This window comes from Nipponia nippon, unplaced genomic scaffold, assembly GCF_047370975.1.
Source record: "Nipponia nippon isolate SJK-2023a ecotype South Korea unplaced genomic scaffold, ASM4737097v1 scaffold_1, whole genome shotgun sequence".
Lineage (NCBI taxonomy): Eukaryota > Metazoa > Chordata > Aves > Pelecaniformes > Threskiornithidae > Nipponia > Nipponia nippon.
In genome coordinates, this window is record NW_028262290.1 from 94,555,135 (window position 1) to 94,578,075 (window position 22,941).

Consider the following 22,941-nt stretch of genomic DNA (forward strand, 5'->3'; position numbering starts at 1 on the left):
AAGTAGGGCAGGAGCTGGTGGAGAGGCTGAGGGAGGCAACCACCAATGATGGCTGGATCGCCGTCCCTTCCTCCCAAGGACTTCTCGGCAGTCATCAGACCCCAGACAGCTAGCCGATCGCCTCTCGTACTGTGACTTCTTTTATTGGCATTTTTATTGCCTGACATCCAAGGTGATGGGCGGAGAATTTGCATTTGGATTTTAAAGTTTCTGGAGGAGTGTTTGTGCTCTGTATCTTGTCTGAACCTTACCCAAGCTGGTTCAAGACCAGCTAGCAGCCACTGATTCAAAGGCCTTGCCATCTACCATGGGATCAGCGAGCTTCACTCTTTCTGAGTGGAGATGATGAGGAAAGAGGGGGAGGAGGTGTCCATGTCTTAAAAGAGAGTTGAAACGGAAAAACTGGAAAACAAGTAGCTACTCACTATGAAGTTCTTGGAAAGAAAGATGCTGTGTATGTAGCAGTTAATGTGAATCGCACTCTGCATGCATGGTAGCACACTTACGTGGCTGACGGGAGAGCAACTTGGTAGGCTGCACTGGAGTCTTGGCAACCGTGAGTGGAGAGAAAGCAGGAGGCAGCCTGGCTTCCCTGAAAGAGCTAGGGGAACATCAGGGATGGAGAAGTTCAGGAAGTATTTAGCCTCAAAATTAGGGCAACGTGGAAATGAATTAACTGCTGGGCCTGTAGTGATCTGTGTGTTCATGTATGTATAGGACCTTAAGAACAGAAAGGTTTGGGGTGAGTCTGGAAAGGGTCCATGTTTAAGGAATGTAGTTCTTCTGGCTTCCGAGATAGCTTTTTGTGTAGACAGCATGGAAAACGATTACAAAAACAAGTATTGCAAGACACTTAATGAGATGGGAAACTGGCAGTGCTAAGGCTGTGGCTGTTGGACTCGAGTGATTGTGAGAGAATTGCACTTTTTTTCTGCTTTCTTTTTCCAAGCAAACATCTTCTAACTCGTGAACAACCACAAGTGGAGTTTATCCTACGGGCTTGAAGTCAGCAACCCCAAAAATGCATCGAAAATCTCTCTTGATTTTTGGGATGAAGGGCTGTGACAGCAACTGGACTCGAGGGGAAAAAAAGATACTTTTAATGTTTGCTGGTAATTCCACCGGTGTAGTCTGAGACTTCATCTGCTGAGATGTCAGACCATCTGCTTTCACCGTTTTGGAGCAGGGTGCCTGGGACTGACCAGACCAGTTTTTAGGGAGCTTAGTCAGCTTCCTAATTTCCAGGTATACTGAGAGAGTCATCAGGGACAGGAATGGAGAGAGAATGGCAGTAAGTTTCTCTGCATGAGAGAAGCTGGGCTGCCAGGAGGATTTTCAGTTGGGGGATCACCAGGCAGCTTTATTACGGGCCCTGCCTTCTCTTGCATGTGGCTCTACCAAGCTTTAACCATTTGTGCCGAAACACTGCAAGTCGGGTGTTTTATCTTCAGGCCACATTTGTTTTGGTTGAAAGAAGAATAAGTAATTAAAAAAAAATTCTTCAGCCATTTCTAAGAATGCAGCTGAGGGAAAAGTAACTTCAGGTTTTGAATTCTTTTTCATGTCCTCTCTCTTCTTACTGGAAAGAAGAAAAAAACACAACAAACCTAGAATCCCTAAAAAAGGGGGAGAAAGCCTGACCTATTCTTCTAGTTCTCAAAGCTGTAATGCAGGGGCATTGAGATTTGGGAGGGGCAAAGCGGATGGGAGATTGCAGTTACGGCTATCGATTGAATAAGCTAACTCTTGATTATCGTAGCTGATAATCGTCTGCACTGGTGATTTCTCCAGTGAGTTCTGTTCTTAATGTCTGTTGCGATACGGATGGTGAAAAGGACTGTGCGTGACCCAGTGAAAGCCAGGCATCCTCGTAGCCCTCTTACTCCAGACCAGAGTAAGTCAGTTTAGCTCTGTGAATGCTGAAGTTGGCAACCTAGTCCCACATCTTGAGATAGCATTTTAGCGACCTTGCGTACCTATATATTTGTCTTCTCTTTCACATGCAAAAAACACGTGGGGAATGCGTGACCGTTTCTCTTGCACTGTGATGTACAGGTATAGGTATAGAGTCTCTGGTTGAGGGTTTTTTCCGTGTAAGATGAAAACATGCTCCTGAATGTGCTTTACTTTGTAGGCACTTCTGTTCCATATGGAGAAAGGGTAGCTTGAAAGTTGTCTGACAAGATTTGCACACCTTGCCAAACACCACCGGTCTCCTAAATAGAAACAAAGGCCCAGAAGTTCGTAAATACCTGCGTAGGTGATGTAAACAAAGTTCCTGATGCAGGGGGCTACGTAGCCCTCCCTTGCAGACCAGGGCTTGCACTGGGGCCTTTGTAGCTCCTGTTGAAGCTAATGGGTCTCTTCCATAGAATGGGCCTATTAGTATCGAATTGTTAACAAGACTGAGGCCTGGATTTGTAATTAGCCCTTAAGTGTAATTTGCAGTAGCCTGCTGACTGTATCTTACTAAGCTGCTGTGGGTGCAAGAGGGAAACAGATTGAGGCTGGAGTAATACTTACCTTCGCTTCCAGTCAGGAGGAGTATCTAGAGCAAAAAGGAATGTGCCACACCTAGGATTTCTGGAGTTGGCTTTTCTGGGAACTTTGGCCAAGGAGAATTAAATACACCCGATGCTGTATGTGCATGGTGAAGGCGGCTGCTATCTTTAAAAATATGCATGTGAAAATGGAACTGGAAGTTAGTGCAAAGCTGCATTTGCAGGTATCATAGCAAGGAAATTTTTAGAAACCAGACCTGAAAGGTTTTACAACAGCAAGTATCTCAAGGATACTCCCTGACATTTATCATTTGCTTTGCTGAACTGTTTAAAGAACCCCTGTTTGCCATAGCTATGGCTAGCAATTAATAAATTACTTCAGGATTTTGTTTTGTTTTGATTATGTACAGTGTGTATGTAGAATACGTATTTTAATGTCCATTTAAAAACTCCTTTTTTGCTTGATTATGTACGGGGAGACTGTGGAAAGAGTATTTTAAGTTCCCTGACAAGACGATTGAAGTCATTTATTTAGGTTAAGCACCCCAGAGCAATATTGAATAGCTCTGTCCTCCTCTGTTTCGAGAAACTCCTCAAGATGAAAGAAAAATCCCTTTTTTGTTTGTTTTCCAAAAGAGAAAAAGCTGAATTTCAAAACAGGTTAAACAGTTTAGCGATTCATATTCCATTTCTTGCAAACCCCCCCCCCCCCCCCCCCCCCCCCAGCCCAACCACTCTTCCCCTCTGCTCTTGCCCACAGAATTACCATGCAACTAATTTTAGAGGTGGCTTTACACATTTGTTTTCAAAAGGCTGCAGTCTCCATCTCTGGTAATCCACCAGGTGGAAGCAGATATGTAGAATATCTGTACGTGTATTTGTAAATCTGAGTTTCAGCAGAGGGGGTTTCTAAGAGGGCAGCGTATGTATGTGCAAAGGCAAGGGAACCCTTGGCAGCGTAATACCGTCAGTAAAGCAAAAATTTGCAGTTAACCACTAGCTGGATTCGTTGGTGGTTTTTGTTCATGTGGTGGTCCGGGTGACATTGTATTAGCCAATTCTTCTGATGGATGGTTAGAGATCAGTTGCCTGGCTGTTCTGAATTACAATACGGAGAAGGCTGTTGGGGAGGGGATGGGGAGAATAAGATAGGAAGTGGTTTCTTAGAGATGGGTGCTCTTCTTGTGCCAACAGAAGTTTTGGTCTATTAGCCACGAGCGTGTTTTTCTGACCTACAGGAGCTCGTTCGTAGCTTAGGGGTGTCTTCTTCCCTTCTGCCTGCCTTCCCGTTAACCACCTGTCATCCCTGTGCCTCGCTGCTCTTGCAAAAAACGGCATCTTTGAAGTCTGGGGGATACCCCTTTTGTGTTCAGCCCTCACAGCGATTTTGCTCTGAGTGCGTCTTTGTCTGGAAATATGCTAAAAGTGCTAAAATTTTTATTCTGTTTGGTTGAGGGCTGGGTGGGAGGGCAGGGGGAGTCCACGTGGTGTCAAACAGGAAGCTTGAGATAGCTCCGAGTGGCCTCCTGAAAGCATCTCTCCGGCCCGCGGATGCTCATGGTCCCCTAAAGGCAGTCGTTTGGGAAGGGGCTGCTCTACCCAGAGTGACACTGCCTGCTACGTTCCATGTAACAGAAACGCTGTGGCTGTGTACTGCTGCAGGTTTTCGTGCTGTCCTCCTATAATTTTTCTTGTTGTTTCTCCGCTGACCTGTTGCACTAAAATTCGTGTCGCTGCCTGACCAAACTGTGCTTCTAATAACTGAAGTGTCACTCGTAGGGCAAAGCCTGGACAGTAAGATGTGTTGAATATGTATTGATTTAAGTAATTTCTTTACTGACTTGCTCTCTTTGGGCTTTGCTTAATTCTGAGCATGTTACAGAAACAAATTGCCTACCAGTGAAGTGTTCCTTTCCAGCTGTACCAGTGAAGGTATTTGCATTTGAAGTCCACAGTTGCAAAACTTAGTGCTCTACTTGTACTCGGCGCATGTTAGGACAAAAATAAAATGGAGGAAGAGCTGAAAGAAACGGTTTGCATCGCTCGAGGCCCAGTGGGAGCTGAGGGTCAGGATCACTCTGAGAATTAATCAGTTCACTAGAGAATATGATAATACAAGGAAATGATGGTATTGCAATAAGGTTTTCATTTTTTTTATTAGTAGCAGAAACTTTAAAAAGAGAGCGAGAGAAAGCCTGGGAGCAGAAGTGGCCTGAAGGGGAAATGACCAAGACCAGCTTAGAAATGCAGAGCATGGTGGTTCAGGAGTGCTGCTTGGCTGCATCTTTGTGTGAAACTCCTTTCCGTCTTGTGGAGGGGGGAGAGAGAAAGAGAGCACAGCCCTGTGAAATCTGACTTCTTAAGGCTGTTTTGAATAAAGCAAAATAGTTCTGGGCCTTCTGCTTTCCTTGCGGATTGAGGATTTTAAACAGAGAATGCCAGGCCGGCGGAAAAGCGACTGTAATCACAAATCTGGAAGCGGCGTGCGGCCTTTCTTGTCATTTTTAACAAGCCAAAACGTCGCAGAAATCTGCCCAGGCAAACTTTTGGTCCTGCTGTGCCCCAGTGCAATAATTATAATGCAGAAACAGCTGATGGGTCACGTCTCCAGCCCCGCGCAGCGTTATGACTTGCTACCTACATTCCATGTTTAGCTTTGAGCGATCAGATGGTGCAAGCAACGTGAGCTAGCAGCGCCTGAGGACATGCAGCCTGGCAACGCGGCCTTTCCCTCTGCAGCTTTGGTTTCTTTTCTCCACTTCTGTCCCATCCCGTCCCCTTAAGGTGATGCATTTTACAATAAATACTGCTCTCTGGAGGGGGTCGGCTGCCCCTGCGGGAGCACGTGTGCCATTCCCACTGTGCTGTATTTCAAGTCCAAGGGCCCAAGGTTTGTAAATATTGTTTCTAAAGTACCTGAGGGCTCCAGGTGAGCTGCTTGCCCTGCTTACCGGGGACTCTGGAGCTGGGGCTGGTACATGCAGTGGCACATGGTGGCAGACTGTTGCGGCATTGTTACTGATGTGACTTAATGAAGCATGAGTTGTATTGGGGGTGGTGGTAAATTTTGTCTTTGTGCATGGGGAAAGGGTCACTTACAAATGTTTACAAACAAACAAAAAAGTTGAAAACGATGCTTAATTCAGCCCTGTAAAGACGGAGGGAGGCGAGGAGGGAGGGGGATATTTTGGACTTGTGTTTGTTTTGTGCTTAGCACTGTGCAAAAGGTACACCCAGTCCTTGATCTAGGAAAAATTGGGTAGGTAAGCAGAAAATTACTAACTCAGTGCCTGGGACTGCTCTTGCTGTCTTGCTCCGCTCTTCCAGGGATGCCATCAGAGAGGTGCGGTGTGGACATTTTAATTGTGGTAGTTTATTTTATTGTGAACTTACTTTCACTGGGTTTAATTGGAGAACAGAACTTAAGGTAGACTTTTAAACGATAGGAGTGTCCTTTATGGCAGAGGGCTTGCAAGTGAGCTCTGAGCTGGAGAGAAGGGAGTGAGGGGGAGCGGGAGGAGGGAGTCTGGAGATGGAGCTGGCTGTGGGTTCGTTCCTCTACATCTTTTCATCTTTCCCCAGTACTGCAGCACCGCGGGAGTAGAGTTACAGACAGCATTCTTGCTCAGGTCTCTCATCCCTCACTCAAATAGAGGGTGTAATTTGACGATGTCTCAGCTCCCCTGTGCAAAGGCTGTTGATGGAACTATGTGTACACTTTTAAGTGAAAAACAAAAAAAAAACCCCAAACAAACGCAAATCCCAAACCAGATCAGTTCTGTGATCCCGGATCATGGTGTGGTTGTTTGAACGCTAGGACTGGCACGAGGCCGGAGGGAGAATGTGTGGTCGGAGCTGTGGGGTGAAGTGAGGACTGGCAGTCTGTCCTGCTGAATGACAGCCGTGGCTTACATCAGGTTAAATCAGTCTGTACACTGCAAGCTGAGGCGAAGCAGAATGGATTAAAAACAAGTTTTCACTTCTAGCCTTGAATTTCCTTGCAACTGCACTTCTCCGTCGGCTTGTGGGGGATATATGTATTTCTGCGTCTCAGCTGCTGTGGAATATGAGAGACATCTTTTTACAGGGTAGTTCTTGCAAACTTTAATACTCACTAAATACTTTAGTATTCACTAAAGTTTTCCATTTTTGATCTGCTGTGTCCACAACTTGCACAAATGGATTTTGAAGCCAGATTTTTATCTCCTCCTCCTCCATCTGTATCAGCTGTTATCGGCTGCAAACAGGTTAACAGTGAGGCCTGCCGGGCTGCTTAATGGGTGGCCGCCTGGCGCTGCCTTTGGGCTGATGCAGATCATTTCTATTGGCCAAGGTTATCTCCCTGCTGACCTTGTAGCCAGAACTTAGCCTCTCAGTGGCATGGTAATCGTGAAAAGGAGAGCTTCTGAAAGAATTTGTAAAGGCTGGAATATCCTTTCTGTTTTTCTAAAAGCCGTGTTTTATTTTCATCACTGCTCTGAACGAGGAGAGAAAGTGCCTTGATGTTAAGTTTGCAAATTTGGAGAAGGTCGTGTGTGAAGATTCTTTTCTTCTAAAATCCACTGTGGAGACTCCCCAAATTCAGCATGGCAAGAGGCTGCTGTAGCACAGCTCGGCTTAAAAGCCGACTTTTGCTACTGTACTTTCTCGGTTGTTTGCTCACTGAGCATTGATAGCTGGCTGTACGTGATACATGGCATCTGATTTCTTCCTAGCTGTAGCCTTTCATGCCAGAAGGTCTTTTCCCTTGGTTGTAGTTGGTTCGGTTTACTGGACTAAATATGTTTGCATGCTTTTGGGATGAAGAGGGACTTCTGTTAGCCGTGTAACGGAATGAGGCAGAGGGATTAATGGGGGGAATGGGGAGAGAGGGAGGAGTTGGGTGGGTTTTCTTTTTTTTCCAGAAGCATCAGGCTCCTCCCGTAGCAAGGGAGAGCATAGTACATCGAACCTAAAGACCTTTAAAGTACATGCTGAAATGGATGCTGGGAAGATACAGTACAGTGCTTGGGCACAACTCCAAGGTTCCCAAGGCAAGTAATATTTAAACAAGCTGAGCAGCCCCTTTAGGCAAGCAGCAGGAAATCCAGCACGGAGCTCTGTGTTGTTGCATGGTCAGCAGAAGATAAAAGCTCAGGCTATGCAGCTGGGGTTCCCTCCTATCACTGGATGGCAAACTGTTAAGAAAAGATAAAAGGACAGAAAAGAACAGGGGGTCATCTTATTGAAAAGCATTCCTTCATATTTTAAGCCATCGAAGTACTTTGAAATACGTTGGGCCTGATGTAAGTCAGAAACAGCGTCATCAGCTGCTCTGGTGTGTGTTGGAGCTTTTACATCGGTTGGCAGGCAAAAGGTGAATCCGTCCCTCTGCTTCGCCAAAGATAAATGTTTAACGTGGGTAGGATTGTGGTACGCATGGGTGCCTCACAGCGGACAGGGGCTTCCCAGAACTTTTTTAGGAGCAGGGTGTGGAATGGTGGGGCTGCTGCTGACGGGGGCAGGGGGGGCTCGTTCTGAAATGCAACCAGCATTCAGCTGTGTAGAGCTTTTCCAGGTCCCGCTTTCTGCAGCTGATCCTTGGTTGGAGACTATCTTAACAATGAGGAAGAGAATTTAAATGAATGAGAGAGCTATTTCAAGTCGTCTAATCATTATTTACTGTATTCCTCCCCTCCATCCCTCCTCCTTTTTTCCTGCATCACAGCACTGGTGTCTTGGGAAAGAAAATGCTTCAGAGCATTTGTTACCAATTTAGCAGCAAGTACGTGCTCGCATTTGGGATTTCGGAGATCTGTGTGTGCCATATGTAAGCAAAATGTAATATTTGCTAGTTCCAGTAGAAGGGAACAAACACAAATTTGCTGTTCTTCAGATAGTGTTTCTTTAATCTAGTGAGACTTACATTTGTGCAGCCTTTTTGTTTTGGTAAGACGGTTAACTGTCCTCCCTAGGGTGCCTAATTGCTTATCATGAACTAATCAGTCCCCTGGGTATATGAAGGGATGAAACACTGCCAAGAGAGAGCCTGTGACTTCCCCCAGAAGTGTGATAACCCTCCCAATTACCCCACCCTTCGGGGAGCTTGCTTACTGCTATTTTAAAGACCTTGTTACTTCAGAAATTATCCATGTTTAGAGATTTTTAGGAAGTTTTAAAGGAGTACATTTTCTGAGGAACTGTTGAACTTGTCAGCTTTCATGTTTTTTTTATGTCAAATCTGTATTGAATAAAATTTCAAGTTCCATGTGAAATATGCTGAACATGCTGCTGTTGCCACTTCTGTTTATGAAAGTGCCTACCTCCATCGCCTCCATGGCATGCCAGACCCTCACAGATGAGGAAAGGGCCAGTTTCTCTCTCCAGCTGGCAGTAAGTAGGGACGGTGAAAGCTTCTAGCTTCAGAAGCCCCATTTGAAGTTTAGATGAAGGACCAAGTGAAACAAATCTGGTGGTGACTTTCTTCTAATTTTTGGTAGAATGATAGTTGCACATTACCACGTGTGAAATGAGTGGGTAGATTAAGAAAAGTTTTTCACCTTACAGTGAAAAATAATTTACTTAGCTGGTGGTTTTGCTTGCTTTCTCCTTTTAGTCTCGTTTTCAAACTCGTTCAAATACATGCTTGTCTGCTCTACAGGTAAGACAGCTACCGATTTCTTGAATTCTTCTCTTGTATCTCTTTATATTGAATGGTTGAGCTCCAAAAGGCATATAAAACTTATTACAAAAGAATAATGTTTGAACTGGAAGTGGAAAAGAGCTCCTGCTATTTAGTATCTGAGTGAAAGTATGAGTTGAGGTTTTCTTTGTCCTTTACTTTTGCTCTGACTGAACATCATTTTTATATGAAGTTTGGAGGATGGGATCTATCAACTGGGTAGAAATACAGTTTGTTCCTTTAAAGAGTTGTAACCTAATCAAAGAACAATATCAGATTTTTTTTTCTTTTGTGGCTCTTTTAAAACACTCTAAGTCTTGTCCACCTCTTTGTTATAGAGTCTACGTGATCTCAGCAAGATTAATGTAAATATATATATATAGCGCCATAGTATGTACTGGCTTAAAACTGTAAAGCAAGGTGATTTCATTTTTAGAATTAAAAGAAGGTGGCTGTGTGGGTGTATATGTATATATGACTGAGAAAATGTTCACGTGGAAACATCGCTCCTCAAAAGAAGTATGAATTTCAGTATCATAGGTCTGATTATGATACTTCAGTGTTGCTTCGCTATGTGTGCATGTATGAAAGTGATTAGTCAGGGTTCCACCGCCAAACGCTTGCTGTCCTACTGCAGAAATTGGGGTGGGTGTGAGTGGGTGCACAGGCCACTTGGTCAATTTTTTTTGTTGTCGTCGTTCATTTTTCTCTATAGTGAACACTTGCAACTGCTACTTTACCCAGCATCGGGTTGAACCTATCCATAATTCATGCTAGTTTGTTCCAGGCTAACATTTTGGTATATTGTATGTCAATGGGAGTCAGCAGAAGGAAATGAGTTTCCCTTTTCATACGTGAATTGTGGGAAGAATTGTCTGTATCATCTGTTTGATGGCAATGTGTGAAGCACTAGTGGTGGAATTGTTTTTTTGGAAGAGGAGGGTGGTTTTGGACTAGCAGCAGACGTTTTTGGCTGGAGGAATAGCAACTTGAAACTTCACTTACTGAAGAAACCTGTTCACAATTTTGTCTGTTCTTTTTTTTTTCCCCAGCGTTCCTGAAATAAACTTCCTGCAATTCTTTGCAGTGTGCAGGTGTCCAGGCTCCCCTTTACTCATGGTCGCCTGTACAGCCCGTCAGGCGACTGAAGGCTGTACCTAAAATTCTGCCGGCAGTGCAGCGCACTGCAATGGTCTTGATATAGTTACGGTGGACACCTTGTACAGCTACAGGCTGTAGCATCCCCTCCTAGTCCGAACAACCGAGTATTGCGTTCCAGGAGTCTACACGTGCGGAGGACTGCCTGGAATAGAAAAAGGAAAGCTACAGAGATTGTAAGCTGCTGCTTGATCCGTGTGGCTGTTGTGCCGAGGAGCATCAAAACTTTGCCGGATGGATCCGACAGCTCGTTGCAGAGTAGAGGGTCAGTCTCGCTGGTTATTTGCAGTTATTAACCTTAGTGGATTTTTTTTTTTTTTGCTTGCTTTGTTTTTATATTTTTCACTGTGTGCATAAGAGGATTGTGGCCTCGCAACCAGAATGCTCGTGTTCAGGAAACTTAAGGCTGTTCCTGCTGAAGGGCTTTGAAGATCAGCAGGCATTTCCTCCAGGGTTTACAGCTTTGTTGGAGAAGCCAGTCGCTGCAGAAGTCTTCAGGCCTGTCTGCCCAACTTTGGTCATTCCTTACCTCACCAGCACGTGGATTATGCTGTTTGCAGACTGTCTAAGCTCCACGATGACCTCCGTAGATTCCTCATGAGCTTTTACAAGGCCGGGCCTGTGTACTTTGTAAAATCCTTTAGAAATGCCTGCTAGGCTTTTAGAGTCCCAGAGCAAAGGCTATACTACAAGGAACTTGGAAGGTCAGCAGCTGGATGTGGTTGTGGATGAAGGGGGATTTGTGTGTGTGTGTGTGTGTGTGTGTGTGTGTGCGTGTGCATGCATTTCTTGTTTTGAAAACAGGTCTTTTTTCAAGTCAGATAGAGAGATGCCATTTCTGAGAAGGCTTCTTGTACTCATCTGATAAAGCTGAGGGACTTTTGAATTCCATAAGAAATTGTTGAACTGGATCCCTGTGCCCTATTTTTGCACGTGCGTTGCAGTCTATGAAAATTAACAGATGCTGTTTCATTTTGTCAGTGTGCAGGAAGCACCTCCCACAGGTTAGTTTCACTGTGGATAGTTCAAAATAGAAAGAAAGCTCGTGCTGAAGAATACCATTGGCAAGTAGCACTGCTGTTTAAAATTTTCCTAGTGGCTTTCCTGTGAGGATCTCAACTTGGAGAGGCTTGCCAGCACCATCTACTGCTGTAATTAATTTACCTAACTAAACCAAGAAAGACACTTTGTATTTCAGAATTTAGAGCTCTGCAAACAACCCTGAAAGGTACCTGCCCAGCTGGTGTAAGCCAGTGGGCGTGCTCACAAGACTGTGGCGACTTGTTCATCGGTGATGGGAGAGAGATGTTTTTCTCAAGGCTGGGTTCTCCCTTCACCTGGAGGAAGCAATAAAGCTCAGTTTGAGTGATTTGTGGTACTCCGGCATCTATGGCAAATATGTATCTAGAATAACCCCAGGTAAAATTAAACAGCTAGCTTGTATGTTTTAACTCTGGTTCAGAATAACAAGAGAACGGCAACCAATGGTCATCTATGCTTAGTATGCACATGGAGATGATGCAGATGGTGTGTATCTGTTCCTGGTCCTTAGCAGACTGTAGGAGGTGGTTGACTTGAGGCCTGTTTGTGCCTGATACAGTGCAGGGCAGGGGTTGGCTTTGGCTTGTGGGTCTGCGGAGGGTCTGCCTGGTGTGGAGATCCAAGCTGGGAAGAACCGTTACAGGTTATCGTGCTCATGAAAAAGCGGTGTAGCCACTTTGGATATTGCAGTTGGAAGCTGACATTACAAATGCCTCCTAGAGTGGATGGGAGAGCAAGGGTTGTACAGCATGCTTCTGAATCCCTTTGCTCCAGCACATCTCTCTTTCCTCCCTGTGGCATGTGGTTTCCCCTCTTAAAATATCAAGCTAAAACTCTCTAATTAAAAAATCTATTTTGGGGGTATGTGTGTTTCTGAACATTTTAAATTGTCTTGATGATAGATTTTTTGTTGTTGTTGTTCGGAGAGTGTGATAGGGGGGATAGTTCTTGTGCTGACCAGCAACAGAAGACAGGAAGATAATGATGTTAACAAGGTGGGGGAGAAAAGGAGGTGTTTGTTTAGAAAAAGCCTAGTCACTAAAGCCTGTGGAGCAGAGGAACCCTGCTGATAACACAGATGAAATAGTCTGCCTCTTTCCTAACTTTAGAGGAGTGGAGCTTTGTAATAAATGGCTGCCATGTGGCAGCTGTCTCCCAGCTCCGTGAGCCTGGCAGTAGTTAATCCTGTCAGCAAGTCATGCTCCCTGGAAAAGAGCAGCGAGAAGAGCTGCAAACTCTTGAATCATTTTCTCTGCAAAATATTTGCATGTTGAATCTCTTTCTGCTTAAAACGAGTTTGGTAATTTGGTGGAGGTTCTCATCTTTAAGTAGCATTAAAGTGCAGCTGTGTTGGCTTTTAAATAAAATGTTAGAAACGTGCTGAGATGTTGTGGCGCTTCTCCTTCTTTAAAAAAGAAAAAAGCCATTTTAGTTTTGGAAGGTGTATGTTCCTTTGCACCAAAGGGTACAAAACGTGCTGTGTAAAAAAGGGACGCTCTGTGTTGCTGTCCCTGTGTGTTAAGAAATTACAGGTTGAGCATCTGAGATCATGATTATCCTTAAAAGCTTGAGGCTTTAAAATTAATCTGTTCACTTCAATTTGATTTCTGTGTTTTGCTGAGCATGTAATGCTTCTGTCCTTTCTCCACAACCTGGAAACCTAGGACTTTGACTTAAAAAAAAAAAAAAAAAAGTTTGAGATTTTTGTTCAGTAATGTAACACCATCAGATTTTTACAGGGCTCGTGATAAAATCATGATGGTTGATAACGCTACCATCAGGAAATGAGTTTTAATCCCTGTAATTTCTACGCTTTCTTTTCTCATGTCGTGCATCATTTTACTACGTTATCTTGCAAGGCGTAAAGTGCTTTGGCATGCTACCTGGTACGGTGCTCCAAGCAGAGGGTGTGCTGGCATCTCCCGCAAAGGCAGCGCAGTCGGGCTGCGAAGGACGCGCTGGAGGCTCTGCAGTAAGCGAACCAATGCTCTCCCCCTTGGGCTTGCCTGTGCAAGGAAGTTTGCTAGCATGTGGATGCAGTTACAGTGGTGAAACGCCATGTGGGACATGGCTACCCCGAAAGGAAAGAGTCTTTTCCTGGTTTAGCTTACCCTGTTTCCAGAACAGTTATTGTAAAATTGCCTGTGCATTCAGACCCTCTGTGAAGCTCTCTTTAAATCCATCCTGAGGAAGAGGATCACAATCAGGGCATTGCACAAGAAGCAGGGCACTAGCACAGGAGATTTTCAGTATCTTCCTTGGCGTGATTCATCCTGCCTCTCTAATCCCTGCCAAACCCGTCCTGCTGCGCACACACAGCTCTGGCTACGTGTGAAGAGCAAGCGTGAAGGCGTGCAACGTTTGCTTGTTCCTCCCTCCAGAGATTTGCTTTAAAGTTCCCTCAAGTCCCAGGTCTGAAGCTGCCCTTGGCTGAGCTGCTGCCCATCAGGGCGAGGGACAAGGACAGAGATGGGGACGGGGACAGGCCCTCCCTCACTCCCTCCCTCCCCGACAGCTGCAGGCACCAATTGCCAGCGAGCAGCCCGGCTGCATGGTTTTGTGGCTTTTCTTCCTCTCGTTACTACTGTTCCTTCTTGTTTCCCTGATGCTGTGCGGAGGAACAACCGGACGGATTGTCTCCTCTCGGGGTGGGTGCCTGGGCATCTGCACGGCCAGTTGGTATGGCACAGGAGTCCCTGTTTTTTCAGTGACACCAGGGGCTATTGATGGCAGGCTGGGGCTGTGCTGCTGCTGCACAGATGCTTGCTCTTGGCCCACCTTAAAAGGACAAGATATCCCGTGGTTTAGACTGGCCATATATTGTCGGGGATGTCAGCATCTCCGTCACAGCTACCCGGCTGAGCCCAGCATCCCGCTTCGCCCGCCCCGCGTCCCTGCAGCCTCTCCTCAGTTGGAGCCGAGGGGCACTGTAATTCGGACTGTTTGGAGGGGAGGTTGCTTTTCTCCTCTGTTACTCAGAAATGTTTTCCATCTGGCTCTCCCAAGTGCAATCTGTCTAGCTCACCCCTCCGGCTCTTGGACAAGTATCTCATCCCCTCAGCACAGTGCTCGCTTAGCCATGTAGGTGATGGGACATCAACCTATAGCTTCCCTCCCCACTCAGGGTTTTAAGTTAACTGGGTTTGGCAGGGCAAAGCAAAAATGAAAAAAAAAAAAAAAAACCACCAAACCCGCAGAGCTATGTTTTAGATTGTTTCCTCATTTTTCATCCCTCATCCCCTCTTGCTTGCCTGAGGCGGCAGCAGCAGCAGCAGAGTTTTTGTGTCCCGGGGCCGTGCTTCCCTGGGGTCGCCGTGGCTCCCCTCGGGCAGGCGCGCTTCCCCTTCCTCGGCCCGTTGGGCAGGGAGACGCGTGTCGTCGGGGCGCCTGCTGGTCCTCGCTTCGGCTTCCCCTTGCCCCTCCGCTCTCTTGCCTTGTCCTCGGCTCCTTCGGGGCTGTGTGGGCAGCGGCGGCTGTGGCAGGCAGCGTGACGCCACTTGCCGCTCGCCTGACCCGTTCCTGCCTTCGTGAGACACCTCCATCCCGCCTGCCGAGGGAAGAGCCTTCAGGGCCCGCTCCCTCCAGTCCCTGGCTCTGCTCCGGGCTCCCACCCTCTCCCGTCCCGCGTCCCAAGGCCATCCCCTTGCCCACTGGGATGTGAGCCAGCCCTGGCCCGAGAGAGAGACACACCGGCTGGACCGGGGAAGGCCGATCAGTGTGGGGAGAGACCCCGGGCCACGTCCCAAGGAGCACTGCCCCACTGCGGCCGGTGCCAGCCTGGGGGGGGATGTGAAGGGACTTTCTCGGTTCGCCACTTCATCTAAGGCAAATAAACTGGAGTCAAAGCCAAGAAACACATCGACTTCCTGGAACTCTGCGAGCCGTCCGCACAGCTGTCCCCGCTCCCCGAACACATGCAAAGCAGAGCTTATAAGGACAGACAGTATTGCTTTTGTGTCCCTCCTCAGCCAGCAGGGAGGGCGCAGGGGAGGGGATGTGCCGGGTAAGGCCCAAGGCCCATCTTCTCCCGTGTGCCCCCTGCATTGCCGTGGGTCCCGGTGACTGGGGGGAGCCGGGCCCCCTCCCCACCAGCCTCCTGATGGCTGTGCGGGCAGGCAAGGATGAGGATGGAGGGGAGTTTGCCGTTGTCTACACGGGAAGGAGTGGCGGGATGTCTGCTTGCAGCCGCTTGTTTTACTCTGCTGTTGCCCTGGCTTTATTTTTTCGTGTGTCTAAAAGTGGTGCTCGTGGCCCCAGGTTTGTTAAGCTGTCTTCAAATCTCAGTATCCTTTTTGCTCGAACAAGCTCTCGAAGCTGACTGCAATTTGGTGACAAAGGCTTCCTGGAGGGCCAGGTGCTCACCCACAAGCTGATACGAACAGCGAGAATGAGGAACAGCTTGTAGATAACTTCTTTGGTCGGGGGGGGGAGGAGGGCTAAGGCGTTAGAAAAATCTCAAAATTCATCAGCAGCTGTTGAGTCTAAATGCGGCCGCAGGTTACTGCAGCTCTTGCGGAGCTGTGTGTTTTGTGTGGCGCTGCCGTCCCTGAGAATGGCAGTGCTGGTTGGGAGCTCGGTGCGGCTTGGATCAAACCCTGTGAGGTGCCTACTGAGCGTGCTGGTGGAGACCTGGGCTTTCCCGTTGGGAGCCTGAGGGCCATCAGGTTTTGCTTTCACTCTCAGTGCTGGAGCAGCATGTGCCTCGGTTCTCCTTTCTAGCCTAGCAAGACCAGAGGCTCCTGCGTGAGGGCAGTTCCCACAGCACACAGCGCTTGCAAAAGGAGCAGACGTGGGTACCCTGTTCAAGCTAGCAAATTGAGCGCAGGACCAAGAAGATAGGTACAAATGCATTCTATATTAAGGCTGTCTTCTCTCTCTGTGCATTGCTGTGAAACAGTTGGACCATATAGGTGAATTTAATCCAGGAAACCCCTGCTTTGCCGGTACGGCATCTCATGGTTAGATTAGTACAGCTACCTCTTTTTCAGTGTATTACATCAATGTAATACCAGAGTATCACAGTGAGTCAGAGCTGTTGTTCACTTAAGGCATTAACTAAGCTCAAATTCGGGTATGCTTTATGGAGAGATGCTTTTGGTCATCTGAGCCAAAGTCCTGAGGACCATTAGTGGTCCATAAGTCATCAGAAGGTGATTTTCAAAACCTACGTAAAAACTAAAAGCACATGCGTATCCCATTGTGCATGCAAGGAAATAAACCAGGAAGAGTAGATATGTTTGAATATTTAAAATTTAGCCTGTTAGGTGTTGTAGCAACAGTATACAATATAATCTGGAAACATGGGGGTCGTCATGTTCTTGCTTGGTGCTTCTTCCCCTGCCTCGCCCCTAAAACAGAAGGTGGTCCCTAGCTCGGTTTTAAGGCATGGCCATGAGCTTGTGCGTCACTTGTTTATTCTATGTCTGGCTGTATCTGTCTGTGTACACGTTAGGTAAGACAAGGCATATGGATGTTGTGGATTCGTAGGGTTATTTTTAGGAAGCAAAGTAGTATATGTGCGCTAGCACAGGTAAAACAGTTGTATCGCTAATAGCTCAGAGAGTTCATAGCAAGAGGAGCAGTCTGTCTTTTGGTGCTCAGAGAGTACCTTTCAAGAGATGTTGCTCCTTTCGGTTGTTGTCTTTTAGGGTTTGTTTGGTTTGGTTTTGTTTTTCCCTAGAGGAAAACATTAGTTACAGGTGCAAGTTCAAAACCTTTGGGGTAACATTCTTAGTTTTTACCGAATGCTAAGTGAAAGAACGACAGCCAGATACTCCCATGCCACTGTCTTTCTTTTTATGCTTGTCTTCCTTTCCCCATAGGCTGCTCAGTACTGGTGCTCCAGCAGTGGTGACAGTGAGGTGAAGCTGCCAGTATAATTCTCTACCGCTGGGGTGCCGAGTCAGCACCAACACTTCAGTAGCAAGGGCAGAGTTGGTATTAAAAAGGTCAGTCGGGAAAACTTTTTTTCGTTTGGTTTTCCTTTGCCTTGAGGCAGTGCTTTGAATAGTGTTAACCCTTTTTTCTTCCCACACGATGCCTTTTCACCCTCTTTCCTTCCTGCCAGCTTTGATGCTAAATCACGTCCAAAATGTAGTGCGGGTGACTGTGCGCATCTCTTGGGGTGGGAGTGACCATTAATGCTTGAGAGTGTCGCCATGTGCTGTGGGAGTAAGATCTGCTCCTCTGTGCAGAAGCTTAGCAGTAGACCAGTGCATCAGAAACCATTTGGAGCGCGGCGTAGCGATTCTTAGGTATTATAATCTCAAGGGTAAACGGTAGACTTTTGTTTATTCAAATGCGATATCCCTCTTTGAAGTTCTGTTCTCGTCTAAATTTGTATACTAGAAGGTCTGGCCTTCATTTAAATGATCCTTGGGTTTTTTTCTACCACTTAGGAAAAAAAACAGTGGGAAAGCCTTGAATAAGCTAATAGCGTTGCTAAGGTGGAAATGATGAAGAAGGCTCAGGATTCCTGTTTGGGCCTCATGGGAAAAAGTGGTTTGAAATGCATGTGTGTGGGGGTGCACATTCCTAAAACTGTCATTTGTTTTCCCCTGTTTCTCCTTCCCCCCATATTCAGTTCTACGTACTACAGCATGTTTAATGAAACCAATAAAAGTATTTGGCTGAGAGTGTTAATCTTTCCCTGGCCCAATTAGTGCATGGCTTCTACTTTAACGTTAATGTGGATTTTTTTCGGAAGGCAGAACAATAAGCAGCTTTGTGCTACACACCAGGTTTTCCCCCTCCTTGCCCGTATTGTGTGTTTCTTCCTATCTATTCCAAAGGGAGAGCTCATGTGCAAGGACAGTGGAGCAGTCTGGAGCAGGGACTTGTACCAGCTCCCGGGGGCCAGGATGTGCTGCTCTGTGCTTGTGTAGCCGCCTCTTGACGGCCAGTCAAGTGACTGTGACTCTGAAGACTCATCATTTCTTCTCCTTTCTTCTTCCTTCCCCTGTGGCCCGTGTTCTCCTTTTTGCTTCATCTGCGATGCTCTTCACCAGAAGGAGAAGCAGCTGTAACTGTTGAGAGTGGTCTTAAAAAAAGAAAATTAAATACAAATAAATACACATAAGCGAAGGGGGGAAGTAACTGTTGATGGGCTCAGCTTTAACATACAGTGGAGTCACACTTTATCCCAAAGGAGGAAATAGGTCTAGCAAGTGTCTTCCTGTACAGACTGAATGGGAAGCAGCAAGGCTTTTTTCTTTTTTTTTTTTTTTTTTTAGCTCTCTGCTTTCTCAGTGACTTTCCCATTAGCTGCTATCTGGGGCATCAGGGGTGGGCCTCCGTCGGAAGCAGGAGCTGAAGGCCCCTCAGGTTTCTTTGGGGGATCGAAGCTGCCCCAGTTTCATGGTTTCAGCAACATCATCAAGTGGAGGGGACACGTTCCTGCAGAAGAGGCAGGTCTCTTGGTGTGGCTGTGCAAGGAGGGCTTGCGTTTCGTTTGGCCGCCCACCCCCGCCCCACACGTGTTAGCGCTCTCACTCTCTCGCTCGCTCTCTGCTTTTCCTCCTTTTCACAGAGGGTGACTGTGACACTGGGGGGTTTCTTCAAAGCAGAAGATGACTTGAATGCTTGTGACCACTTCCCTGTTTCCTAGAGGCTTTGGTCCGATGTTGAATGCAACCTGAGGCTGCACTGTTTGCCAGCTTATTTCCTGTTTGTCCTCTTTCCTGGAGGTCTTTGTTTTCTTTTGGGGAGAGGGAGGAAGAAGGCTGCATCAGCACGACCTCCAAGCAGGGGCATTTGGCGTGAGCTGACAAGGCTTGCAGTCCCAAAGGCAGCATGGCATAGGGCATCCATGCTGGTTGCTGCCTGTGTGATTCCCTGAGTTTCATAGGTGCTGTGGGAAAAAAAAAACCCACACACTTCTCCATCCTCAGTGATGCATTTATTTAAGGGGAAAAAAAAAACCGCTGCGAGAGAAATCTCTCAGTATGTTCCTGCCTAAAGGCGCTCTGCCACGGGTTTTCCCACAGGAAGGAGTTATTTGGCCCAGTATTCTTATTGTTTCTATATCCTATTGCAAATAGAAAGTTATGCTTCTGAAATCGGTGTGTGCTGCTCATGCAGTTGTCTTTGTTTCAGTGGTGCATTTTTGCTTCATGCAAGAGAGTGGAAAATACGTATGTAAATAAAAGCATGCAACAATACCTATTTTGCAGAAATTAAGTTGCGATCTTTCGACTGTTTCCAAAAAGGGAAATTTTTAATGTACGGAAAACGGTTTTAAAAACAAGATCTGTGACTGTACATCTTTCTTTGCGTTAGCAGGAAGATATTTAGATTCAGAAATAACTGTTGGTTCATAGAAATTATGAAAGGCTGTAATAGCACAATACATAGTTTTCCTCCTGAAAGAAGAACAGAGAGCAAGCTGGCAGGCGTTTCTAAACCAGGAGGTAGGTTTGTTAACGTGTGCACGTATGCCTACCTCTTCTCTTTGTGATGAACATTTCCCATTTTCCCTGTTGCTAAAAGCAACGCTAGGAATTCCGACTCTAGGCCTCTGGGAAGCTCCTCAGCTATCTTAAAGTTACCTTGGCCAACACAGGAGTCTTTACAGTTACACAATAGATTGACTTTTTCCTGGATGAATCTGTGGTGACGTTAATGTCCTAGGTATTGACTGAAAGAGGAATGAATAGATCTACTTTGGAAGGAAGAGTTGTTTTGTTTGGTTGGTTTTTTTAAAGGCCTAAAGCACTTAATTTGGATTGTTTTAACAGAAATTCCTGCAAATAATTTAAACTGGTCCTTATTTTTAGCGTTACTAAGCAAGAGCAAGCAACTTAGAAGATTTAGGCCGGTCTTTAAAATAACTCTTGTGCTTATTCTACTCAGAATTAAGTCAGCTACCACGAAAGAGGTTAAAAAAGATAGAGAAGGGAGAAAAGAAAAAAAGAAATTACTGTGTTGCTCTTGAATGAGATGGATCTTTTTTAAAAACAAACAAAATAACAGCAAAGTTAAAACAGTTAAGGACAAACCAAATAAAGACAAAGAAATAAACAGCTCCCGTAATTACTGGAGAAAATACAGAAGGGTGGGTGCTTCACCTCACCATGGACCGAGAAATCCCTGTGTCGCAGGGACCACTAGTGTTTTCTTAGCAGAAAAGTACAAAAATGACCAGGGAAGAGTTACCTTGAGTTGTTCAGGATAGCATAAAAATAGTCTTTTTGTCTGTTTTTGAACGTACCGATTGAAAACAGTATTTGTTAAGAAGTTGATGTTATCCAGAGCCTGAGACACTGGGCTTAGTTGGGTCCTAGGTTTTGTCTCTAGACTGCGCCATCTGGCCATGTCAAATCGTCTGTGTGCCGCTCCTGAGAGGGTCGGCAGTTAAACGTAGGAAGCTTGAATCTGCTGCCTTGTCTGGTGTGGCGTGAAACGAGGAGCTGCTTGACACAAGCCGGGCCCTTTCTCTTTGCCTGCCTTTTCTTGTGCGCTCTAAAACGTCAGTAGTTGGGATAACGTAGTCATTTATTGTTTGCAGATGCTGTTCAAACAGCATTTGAAGGTGTGTTATGTGACTGATTTGCATGTCATCCCTGAGAATACGTTTTTTTGAAAGAAAGAAGCCCTCTTGAGTTAACCACAGTTTGAGGCCAATGGTCTCTGCTTTCTGAAAAAAGGAAAACGTGTATTAAGTTTGCTGGATGGGATTTGTGAATCTGAGATGATGAAATGTCCACAGCGTGTTCATTTCCATAATGAAATAAATATTTTGCTTGTAAGGTTATAAAGGTGTATTTCTCCGTTAAAAATGTATCAGTAGTTTTCCATATTACAAATAACCTTTTCCAGAGGCTATCACTGTGGGTGCCGCGGGCAGAGAACTCCTCTCTTTCTCGTGAGTTGATCATTCCCCGTCACCTCTAAAAGTGATGTTTAACTGCCCTGTCATTCTCCAGCCAGAACAGGCATCCTTCCTGAAACCCCAATGATAGCATAAGTTTGTGGTTTCAGAAAGGGGTGTGGAGAAATTCTGTCGGCACATTTCATGGTTGCTTATGTCTTCAACTCATCTGGAAACCTTGGGCAGTGGGTGTGAGGAATGTGCCAAATGGTCCCAGAAACCTCAGTAGTCATTTCACCACAGCTAGAAGGAAGAAAAATACATGAATTCATGTATTGGAGTAAATGTTAATCCTCCAAGAAGAGAAGGGGGGAGGAATGTGTGTATGAAATTGAATTACTTAAGTTCTCTAGCTGCAGAGTATTCTTCCAACTTCTTAACCAAATGTCACGACCATCAGTGACACTAGCTTGCTCTCTCCTTCTCTCCCTCCTCCTTTTTTGCTGGCTGAAAACTGGGGATCAAGCCGGTAAGGGTTTCCTCTCTTCGTTTGCCCAGGTTTCACCACTGGCAGAGGCAGCAGCATCTCCTAGCCCAGTGCCCAGCCACCTGGGGCTCGGCTGCACTGGCTCTGTTTACATGCCTCTGTCATAAGACCTACGTAGCAGTCAGGGGAGCCTTCAAACTAAAGGGCTGTAGTCTTATTTTGCTAAAATGGCTTCCAGAAAAACTGACTCTCTCTTTTTCCCTTCTCCCTTATGTAGTGCTAGAGGGTGCTGCTGAAGAAGAGGCTGAAGAGCCAGACGCTACTATACATACTACACTAAGTGAGGAGACCAGCAACCAAGAAGAGAGCCACAGTCAATCAGGGGATAAAAATGAAGGTAAGTGGTTTGACTAGCTCTGTGTGACTCTGTAAATAAAGGCATTGATTAAAGCTTGTAGAAACATTTCTTACCCATCCATACCCCTTATCTGTGTGAAATGTATAAGTTACATTGAGCAGGAGCTCTGGTGCATACATTTCTTTCCCCATCCCTAACCTTTATCTGTCTGAAAAGTATAAAATAGGTTGAGCAGAAGCATGGGCACATAAATACTCGACTACCACTGCAGGCTTCCGAACTAAGATTTTCTTGGCTCCCAGTAACTTGGCACCACATTACTTAGCCTCAAAAAACCACCTGTTTATAATGCTCAGACTTATCTTCCAAAGGCAGTATTATGCAGAGATCAAATGTTCACAGACAAACATGTTCCTCCTTGTTCACCCTCACATCCTCTTGTGTTACAGTGACTTTCTGACAGCACGCAGTGAGATTCTGTACTCTCCACCAGAGGTGACAGAGCAATAGGCTTGCAGGGTGTTCCTGTTTGTTTGGGAGACTTCTTTTGGGGGAAAGGATTGTTTAATTTGAAAGCATTTTCCTTTTCAAACTCATAAAGAGGAAAGTGGAAGGCCTTGCCTGTGTGTTTGACATCTCTGTATGTTGAGAAACGAGAGACGAGATTTTAGGTGTATTTTGAATTTGGTATCTGAGACAGGAGCATCCCTGCTACATACAGAATGTGATGGAGAAGTCTGAGTCTGAACAGCTTTACCTGTGGCATTAGTCGTGGATGTAACATATGCTCCATGGACTAATATGGTTTGGTAGACAAAAAGGAAAAAAAATCAACATAGATGCCAGCTCTGGCAGCAAAGAGGGATTTGGGGGTTTGTTTTGGTTGGATTTTCGCTAATTTAGCTTATTCCATGTACAGCTGTTGCC

General features: G+C 45.9%; 1 protein-coding gene across 9 annotated transcripts in view; it reads left to right on the forward strand.

The window, feature by feature from the left end:
- Positions 1-22,941, forward strand: part of RREB1 (ras responsive element binding protein 1) — a 127,537-nt gene that overhangs the window by 35,838 nt on the left and 68,758 nt on the right. For 6 of the 9 annotated variants that reach the window (XR_015705949.1, XM_087762900.1, XM_087762890.1 and 3 more), the window contains one exon: positions 21,934-22,053. Coding sequence is in view for 4 of the 9 variants with exons in the window: in XM_087762900.1 (XP_087619026.1) it covers positions 21,934-22,053 (120 nt within the window). In the remaining 5 variants the exon portion in view is untranslated. Of the gene's footprint in view, positions 1-10,214; positions 10,586-17,183; positions 17,310-21,933; positions 22,054-22,941 lie in introns of those variants that run through there. The other 3 variants (XM_087762919.1, XM_087762908.1, XM_087762927.1) reach the window with 3 other exon arrangements.